We start from the raw sequence: 9,630 nt of genomic DNA on the forward strand, positions 1-9,630 counted from the left end.
TCCCGCTGAATTTGTCATGAGCTTAGTTTTTCTCTCATTTTCAGCTAGTGTTAGAAACATGTTTTGCTATAGCTAAGTTTGATGAGCAATTTAATCATAGCTCATGTTAGTGAGTAGTAACAACATATTTGTGTCGTTTGTTATGTCAAGGTTTATGTCCAGAAAACACTAGTGTCAACTATTGTTTTGGTCTGCGTTATCAAATAGATTGCAATTTATCAAAGAAGTTACAATTACTCAGGCCGTATATTTTTTTGTTTTTATACCAGGCTGTTAAAAAACTAGCTTTCAAAAGTTTTGTGCCACGAAATTCATAAGTGGTTCTTTGACTACCGGACGCAACGACTGGGTGGATTGTATCGTGTAGGTACATAATAAAAGATCACCATCACCAAATCCTAGCAGATTAGTAGTTAAAATCAAGTAAATATTTTGAAGAATAGAAGACGTAAAATATACTTACCCTCGCCTGTACGAACATAACAAATCAAATTAAGTGGAAATCAGATCTGCAGCTAGAATCTCACAATGGTAAGTTAGATTGTGATAAAAAATAAACAATTGTATGTATCAGTTCAAAACGCAATGTTTATTCAAATATCCCTGCTGCTCTGTGTGAATTGCGAGTGTGCGAATTATGGGGCTTTATCTTAGCAACATGGCAAATAGTATCAATAGTGGAGATTCTACTGGACACGCACTGACCGACCGGAGGGGATAGGCTTAAGATAGTTGGTAATCGGCGACTACTGGCGATGCATCGTTTCACTGCTGGTGTATCCATACCGTCCGAGCTAAAGATGGTCCTTCCCTTCAGGCTGCAGAGTAATCCGCAAGACCACTGCGTTTACCGCCCCATGAATGAAATGGGTTTCGTATAACGACTTTCGGCTGTTTGTGCGGTCGCACTACGGTACGTTTTCCGCCCCATGGATAGAAGACCTGAGCATTATTTCGCTTGCCGCCCCATGAATGGAACTTTTGCTTCGACACATATCGTGGGGTATCCCGTTTCTGGAGCAAAGTGTTGTGGCCTGCGGAATCGGTCAGGTCACAATTGGCATCTAGATAATCGTGCAGCGTTTTCAGCAGCTGTTGATCGTCAATGTGGCTCGAGAGACAATAATAATACTGCTTGGCATTGCTTAGACATGGGTCTACACGTAATTGACGATAATTCATTGTATCGGGCATACGAGCATCTCTTTGAAGCCCATCTGGAGCTGAAAGAAACAAACATTCAATTTTTTTTCAACTATGCATGCGATGCTTTAGCTACATAATGCCAACAAATTGAATTGCGTGTGCAGCATCGAATATTCAATTTTCAATATTATTCCCTTTTGGCAATTCCTTTCAATCTATATTTTGTTGTTTCTATTTAAAAAAATGTGTAAAACCGGAACAATATAATTGCATGATTGCGTTACATTAATTCTATTAACTTGCTTCTATGCCACACCCAACTCGCCAAGAGACGGAGTAAAAAGCAATCACGCTAAAACGGATCATGTAGCGTCAACAAGCAACGCAAACACATCGTGTCCATTAGGGAGTATTGATACAAAAAAGGCTCGCAAAAAACACAACTCAAAATACGTACAGAACTTAAGAGGAACCGAAAATCAAATAAACCGTCAGTTGATTTCCGCCTAAAGCTACTCACTCTTGTAGCTTGCGGCTCCCCCCGTACTGTCCAATGGACCATTGGTTGATCTGCCCGGGGATACTTCTGTGCTTTCCGTGTGCGACCCCAACGTAGGCGAGGATTCTTCGTCGTTCTCGGCTATTGCACGGCCACGACCTAGCCAGTAACACGCATCGTCGTGGCGAATGAGTTTTTCCACTATAAACTTCCGGTAGCGGTTGATCAGCGATTCTAGGTCCATCAGTTCGTTGGGGGTTTCGCGAGCGCTATAGCATGGAACCAGAGGTACCCCGTGGATCGGTTTAGCGGCCGGAATTAAATTGTTTCCATCCTCGAGCCGCTGGCGCTCTAAATTCCGTCCTAGAATATTGCTCCAAAAACTTCCATCCAGTCCCTCGTCGTTAACCGTTGCCCGGAACACATCTCCACTAACACGCGGTCGATCACATCGACAAGCTCGTGGGCCTCCGGCCAGCACGAACGCTGCCGCCGCCAGGAACAGACAAAACATGGCCATCGTTCATAAATCCACTTATCACCACACCTCACAATCGTGACGGGGAAAATCCGTGCCACACCGGAAATAACAGAGCGCTGTGCTTCCTGTCAATTCAGGACCACCTCACTCGCGCGCTCGCTCGGCTTTACCACGTTACTGTTTTGAGCAGTGATTTTTTTTGCTCCTGTTGCTCTAGCTACTCAACCATAAGGCTTTCAGTTACCTACCGCGCAACCAAACGCGGTTGGATGCATGTCGATGCTGTCACGGTCAATCACGAACTGGCTCACCTGTTGAACTGCGGATGTCCTTTTTATACTTCGTCCGCCCAAATTGTAATCATTTGCGATGGCTGGTGGCTGTCGAGAATAACCTACACAAATCACCAATTCGCAACGCGATTCCGAAGGGAATGTGCCGCGCTCTGAAGGGTCCTTGATTGCTGACAATTAGAAACGATTGAAGCATTTCCCGGGTACACTCCAGCAACAAAACCAAAAACTACAATAGATACGGACGAAGCCACGCTTGGCTTAAGATTTACATCTATTACCGATGCCTCATCCCTCATTGCCCTGCCATCGCAATACGACGACAGGGACGTGCGTAATGAAAAGTTTTACTCATTGTCAGCCCTCAAAGAAAGGCACGTCGGTAGCAAGGAAGAGTGGAAGAAATCAAATGGTCACCGGAAAGTAAAGCGTTTAAGGTGTTCCTACCGTGCAATAAAACTGAGTTCAACTGAGCGGAACCGATGAAGCACGTTGCCACTCGTTTGAAAAGTTGTCACACAATCGCAGCTACCGGAGGTTTGGATCCTTTGGATCGCTCCTATGGCAAATGAGCGAACCAGTCGTTCCTAGTATTGCTGCTCGTTGACCAATTTGGGTTTAAACAAGTTTTTTATTATAAGCTATTAAACAAGCAGACTATGCAATGAAACTCTCCACCAGCAAACGTTGTATCCTTATTCACTACACTCACGCAAACCGGAACCATAAAAGTTAAGAAAAATACTGAGGTGCTTCAAATAGACGCTTCCTGTTTCGTACTCAATTTAGCCCCGATCGTCGCTTCTCTATTTCGGGTGGTGATTACTAAAACTATTCGCTCGAGCATGGTAATGCATTAGACTCCAAGCCATTAGAAACTAAGGGTGTTGCTAAAAGATGCATCTTGCGCAATTTGTTCATCGAAATTAGCTGAAAAGTTTGCAAGTAAACACTTGCATCAAGAGTTAATTCCAACATAGATTTATTGTAACTCCCTTTGATTTGTTTTCCCTTTTCCAGAAATTTCGCTTCTGTGGCGATGGAGACTGTCCGGATTGGGTGTTGGCCGAAATTCATTCAAATCTGGCACAGCTCAATACCAACCAATTGAACGAACTTGGACAATATACGGCTAAGTTAATCATTGGAGCTGAAATTCATGTTAGTTATCTTCGACTTCTATTTTCTGAATATAATGTAGCACTTTTTAAACAATATTACGCTCTTTCGCCCAGCAGGAGACTTCAATTAACGAGATTTATTCCATCACCAAGGGATCCATCGATGCTCCAAAGGGAGGAATTGCTTGTCTTCGATTCCTTCTAACTAGCGCTTCCCGGTACAACACGGATTGTGAAATCTTCGGTACAGAACTGCAGCAGCTAGGGCTGCCAAAGGAACATACCGCCATCATGTGCAAGCTTTTGGACAGCTATCTACAAAAGATACGGGTTATCCTTAAGGAAAAGAGCTTGGGTATAAATCAGTTGAACACATTCAGTTGTAACATTCCAAAGAATACAATCGATTGCATTCAGCTGAATATTGGCATTCATAATGAAATAGTTGATGGGTTGCCAAAAAATACCACCCACGTCGTGAATCTGAATCGTAACGATGCGTTGCTTTTGCTCAACGAGCTGAAAACCGTGCGAGATACAATGGAAAACTATAATTATGATAAGAAGTATAGCGAATAAAAATTATGAATATATCATAAAGCATGTTAAACTCATTGTTTATGTTCCGACGATTTCGGCTACGGTTCTACTTCGACGGAAGGAAACTAAAGCGTGCAGCATCAGCGAAACAAGCTAAATATCGAAGAAGTGCCGCTTCGCGTTAGGATGAGGTCTCCTACGCTTTCTAGCTCTTTAAAAGTAACAATTCAACTGATGGTAGACTGGAGGTGGAACTTTGTAAGATAAGTCTGGCGGGGTTTTCAGTTGCTATGCATATATTGATTGCAAAAATTTGAAACGGATACTCAAACAGTGACAAAGACGAGGCTCGATGTTCGGGACATGTTAAAAGGATGTCGAAACAGGTCGTAGTTTAAGATAAAGGACTGCGGCCATTTGAATGGCTGCCTGATTATGTCATCACGTGCTCCGTTGGATGCGATTAAAAAAGAGAAGTTGCTAATCAGCATGCTCGAATCAGGTCAGTGAGATTGAGCCTCGAAGTCTGGTAAATATTTTACTATTATATAAGCTTGTATGTAGGTTTCCCATATTAAATATAAGCATCCTATTTTATTACATTATTTCTTCCAGGTGAGATTTAATTTTAAAAATACAATAAACATATGATTAGTAATTAGACTAACAATCTTCTTCTTCTTTGCTAGGCTTTGCCCATTATAAGATGCAATAGTCCAGCTTCCTGGGCCCTCCTGTATTAATCCGTGACTAAGAGGGCTGATCCTCCATCCTAGTTATATACTGGACCGGCAGCTATAGGCCATATGTCCTAAAAATTAGACGAACAGTAAAAAATTATTTACATTAATTTTAAATTACTTTCCATCAACTTATCGCGCGAAATGGCCTTCTGACGTTTTTACACTGTGCGCCAAATAAGCCCTTTCGGATTCTTTCTGTCATTTTTGTTTGTTTGCCATACATCTTTTGCACTGAACCAGTTATTGAAAATTTTAGTTGCTTTCGCTTGGAAGGTGTATTTTTCGAATAACATAGTATAATATTAAATTCAGTGAATCCTCTAATCTACATTCTAAAAGTCACTATTAAAAAGTATCATAGTAACAACCCGCCGGTACGTCCATCATGGACTTTCTACGTAATTACGCTGCAGACCAGGAAGACTCGGACTCAAATCGGGTAAATTTTTATGCTAATTTCACTTTGTAATACCTGCGACGGATATTAAGTGTCCGATAAAAGAGCTGTTCAATCGTGTATGTTTCCGCAACAAACTTTTGGAAAGATTGGGCTTGAGAATGGATGGATTCCAAGAGGCATCGGTTTGTCGGGTCAAGGCATACCTTATAAGGATGATATAAGATGCTTTCTATGCAGATGAACTGGCCATTGTGTGGAAGAGAGAAAGAGAGAAAGAGAGAGAGAGAGTAAAAGATGTTTATTAAGTGTCGTTTGAATGACTAAAAAAAGAAATTATTATCTATTTCAATATTGCCCTCTTGTTTCACCTTGGTGAACATCCGTACCATTGGAATATCGATTTTCCCAACATTCCTACCATTTTTTTTAGTAGAAGAGATTTGGCGCAATGAAAGGAAATGACTAGTTTATTTATTTTCATCATGCAGCTGCAACTGCAACAAATGCTCGCATTAACATCTGGACCATTGCCTCAATTTATCTCATTATTATTTATTCTTTGAGTTTGTCATGAATTTAAACTCGAATAAGATTGTTTGTAGAGTGGTAACATTTCGGCACAGCACGGATCGGGAAAATTGTATGCGGGATGAAGGGAAAACTATTTTTGTTAAATGCAATCTCTCGGTGGCTCAAGGTCGCCATGGTGTCAATCCCCAGAAGTATTGCGAAAAGCCGCAAATTCTCGTTAGTAAGGGACAATATATTTGTTCGAAGTAACTACGCTGTGTATATCTCGTTATATTCTCCTTTAATAACATCACTCGCATATCTTGCCTGTACATATCCTGAATAGTTGCCCCTTCCCTTAGGAACAAACCGCATCTCCGACAGGCTCAACCAGCTCGTCGTCTGGTGGATCTACCAAAAGGAATGCATCCAGCAAACGGCAGCAACGTCTAAAGGACGATAAAAATGAATTCTCACGGAAAGCTTCCGAAAAGGAAGGCAACCAACACCATAGATCACGGAAGGAGCTGAATGAGGTAAATATTAACAAGCTGATTTTTATTTTCCTCTTGAGCTTTCTATCTCTTTATAATTGTGTTAAACTGTTGTCCAACTACCGTTAAAGTATGCTTAATACATCTATCAATTTCGATTAACTTTCCAAGTCCACTGGATGGTGAACGAAAAACTTTAAATGATAAATGTGTTCGGGTCGCGTAAATAATTTTCCTTTTCTCTATATGTGATGGTTATAAGCATTCACAAACATTGCTTTCTTCACTCTCTACCTCTTTGATCGTTCGTTCGGGTTCGCTCTTATATAAAGTAGAATTCAGTTTTTTTACTTTCAAAACTGCATTTTGTAATCTCCAATAATTCTGACGCCTGTTATGTTGTCGTCCAAAGAACACCTCAATCATATAGCCTATAAAAATGCATATGCCACAAAATCCCTCAAAACACAAACACTCAAAAGAAACTCCTAAGAGCAACAACCATCCGTCGATCGGACATGCCGCCGTAACAAGTAACCTGCCATCGGCACCGAACAAACCTTCCCCAAGAGCTTACGCTTTCGTAGAAGACGCCTTTCGGCAGTTCTGCAGACGATCAGCTGGTCAACGCAACTGTACCTCCAGTTCGTCGATTATGCCGTAAAGGTTCCTTCGCGTGTTCTTGAAGACATAGGGTGCTCGGTAGTAATAAAAAAAGAGCCATCAGCGTTCATTATCAGTCTCTGTGAGTAAAAAGCTTTTGTGTAAGTATGGCTAGAACAGAAAACCAAAGGAAAAAAAGAACACATTCTCACACTTTCTTCTTCTCTACTACAATTTCTTATACCATTATTCTTTTAAAGCATATTGCTAGAGCGTAGGAACTATTTTCTACATTATCTCTCCTTGGTAATGCAATGCAATCATAGGGTCGATTGAATCGTGCGGGACGCCGTGAAAAGAACGTTAACATTATTTTCTTCCAGCGTCCTTTGACTGCAACCAATATGCTCGTCCAAACGTGGGTCCAAATACGACGTTCGCTAATGCTTAACCACTGACGATTGAATCTAACACGTTGATTGGATTCAAAAATTCATGTGGCAAACTCAAGCTCGTATGGCACACGTGCGCGAGTGGATTGTGTGCAGTATAAAACAGCAAGGACGAACGCATGGTGTTTGCTTATCTCCTTTTAGAAATTGTCTTCATCGGCATCTGAGGTTGATGGCGATTCGCTTAATTCATCGAGTTCAGATTCGACGAGTTCCAACTCTCGATCCAGAAGCCATTCACCAGCACCGCGAACCACCAGTGGAAATGGTGCGAATGAAAAGAAGTCCACGAACAGAACATCATCTAGAGGAAACAATTTCAACGACAGAGGCAGAAAAACTCCATCGCCATCTTTTCGCCAACGCCACGGAGGCAGCAGTGCAAACAAGGTATCTGTATAACCGTGTCTAGAGCATTGTGTTCTACGGACAGAACGTGTAATTACATTAATATTCTTATTTTCAGAACCCAGCAAAAGTCGTTCATAAGGACAAAAAGAAGTCCTCCCCACCAAGACAGGAGCTCCGCAAACGCGATAGAAGTGATTCCAGAGAGCGTGATCGTAAAACCCGCGACAAAGAACGAGATCGTGAAAGAGATCGAAACCGAGAGAAGCAGAGGCGAGAGGCTGAACGCGAGCGGGAACGCGGAAGAGATCGCGAAAAAGATCGCCTGCAGGATCGAGACCGTAATCGTGATCGGGAACGTGATCGAGATCGGGAACGTGGTCGCAGCGAGCGTGATCGTTACGTCCGTGACACTCGCAGTGACTACCGAGATCAGCGACGTGGCGGCAATTGGAGGTGACTCATTGGATACTTTTTTTTCATAGTAGACATAAGTTTTTCATAAATTTACTACGCTGAAATAGTGATTTTGCATTATTTTTTTTTCCACAGCAAACCCAATGACCGAGATAATATAAGGCGCGACAGTCGTGGGTATGGCGATCGAAAGGGCGATCGCAAAGAGAGAAGAAACAGTTGCGAATACGACAAAGAACGTCGTAGACATCATCGTTCCAACTCGCGTGAATCTCGCAATCGTAGACGTAGCTCTCCAAATGATCGCATTTCTTCAAGAACGCGTGACTCGAGATCTCGATCACGATCGCGGTCGCGATCGCGTTCGCGGTCGAATAGTAAGATTTCACCAGCGCGAGTCACGCCGCAACAAATGCCAACAAACTTTCCTCAATACGCCGGCGGGTTATTGCCAACACCAACCAAGCATCCCCACGGATTGCCCTCTCAAGCGAAACCCACTTCACTGCTTCCAACTCCGCCCATCTCGCAGTCGTTGTTAGGAGCAATTCCGCTTGCATCGAGTGTGCCGATTCCATCACTCATGAGCATCCCAACGAAGCCTCCGATTAGTCCACTGATTCCTGCAGCAGTCGCTGCTAAACTGAACCTTTCCAACGAACCGAAACCAGGACAAGTCGGAAATTCGCTGACGGCTTCCCCACTGGACACAGCAGCCTCCAATGTACTACTCTCACGCAGCGCCCTATTGCGGAACACCGCCAAAGTGGCACAGCTGGAAAAGATGGGCATCGATGTGTTACAACAGAACCAAAAGGCGGTTGATAGTGTTCCATTGCCATCTTACTATAATCCAGGTGTTGTGAACCCCGTCAGATACGCCGATCAGGTACAAAAACGCAAGCTGCTGTGGAGTCACAAGTCAACCGAAAGTAAAGAAGTGTCCTCGAACATCAGCAAATGGGAACAAGCGAAGTTTGCCCAGGACACAGACGGCCGGATGGCGACGAAATTTCTCCGGCTGATGGGAGTAAAGGATGCGCCTGGCAAGCCAAGTGACGAAGCAGGGCCATCCTTTTCGACAATCGGTTCTTCCTCGTCTCAACCAGCAACAGTTCCAGCAAGCGGGCAGACGAATATTTGTGCTGTAGCAAGTAATGGGGCAAAACCCACAGGAGACAGTATTAAGAAACAGGAAGAACTTTTCTCTACAATGGAGCAACAATATGAGGTGGCTCGGCAGGTGACACATACTATGCGAGGCGTCGGCCTCGGATTTAGCTCACAGGCCCGTCAATTTTAGTGTGAAATGCCTAGTCGAAAATTCATTGCTTATTATTCATGCCACATTCAAGCAGGGTCTGGTTATGTATGCCAACATGCTTCTTTCCAAGTCGCAATGACTTCGAGGCATGGACGTTTTTCTCGTAGAAATTAGTGGATGACCCGACTTTCTAGTGTACTCGGCTTGAGTCGCTACGCTCATCATATTCGTTTGTATGATTCAACAACATGAAGAAATAAGATCAATAAATTGCAAAATCCCTCATCCCCACATTGTTCCGACATGCGTTATTTCTTTC

At 42.9% G+C, this 9,630-nt stretch overlaps 3 protein-coding genes across 3 annotated transcripts; 2 read left to right on the forward strand and 1 right to left on the reverse strand.

Moving 5' to 3' along the window:
• Positions 1-589: 589 nt before the first annotated feature.
• LOC128720105 (leucokinins-like) lies at positions 590-2,165 on the reverse strand. Its single transcript, XM_053813751.1, has 2 exons — positions 1,667-2,165; positions 590-1,223 (listed from the first exon to the last, which is right to left on the reverse strand). The coding sequence occupies exons 1-2, from the start codon at positions 2,163-2,165 to the stop codon at positions 814-816; spliced, it is 909 nt and encodes a 302-aa protein (XP_053669726.1). The 3' UTR covers positions 590-813.
• Positions 2,166-2,370: 205 nt separating this feature from the next.
• On the forward strand, positions 2,371-4,119 carry LOC128721169 (COMM domain-containing protein 4; the record flags this gene model as incomplete). Its single annotated transcript, XM_053814894.1, has 3 exons — positions 2,371-2,466; positions 3,410-3,580; positions 3,658-4,119. Coding segments are annotated over 3 exons (729 nt in total), but the record flags the coding sequence as incomplete, so codon positions are not given.
• Positions 4,120-5,208: 1,089 nt separating this feature from the next.
• Positions 5,209-9,593, forward strand: LOC128721183 (arginine/serine-rich coiled-coil protein 2-like). The gene is made up of 5 exons (XM_053814907.1): positions 5,209-5,262; positions 6,096-6,269; positions 7,427-7,672; positions 7,749-8,086; positions 8,183-9,593. Exons 1-5 carry the CDS (start codon positions 5,209-5,211, stop codon positions 9,348-9,350), a joined length of 1,980 nt encoding a protein of 659 aa, XP_053670882.1. The 3' UTR covers positions 9,351-9,593.
• Positions 9,594-9,630: the final 37 nt, after the last annotated feature.

The sequence above is a fragment of the Anopheles nili genome, chromosome 2, assembly GCF_943737925.1.
Source record: "Anopheles nili chromosome 2, idAnoNiliSN_F5_01, whole genome shotgun sequence".
Classification (NCBI taxonomy): domain Eukaryota; kingdom Metazoa; phylum Arthropoda; class Insecta; order Diptera; family Culicidae; genus Anopheles; species Anopheles nili.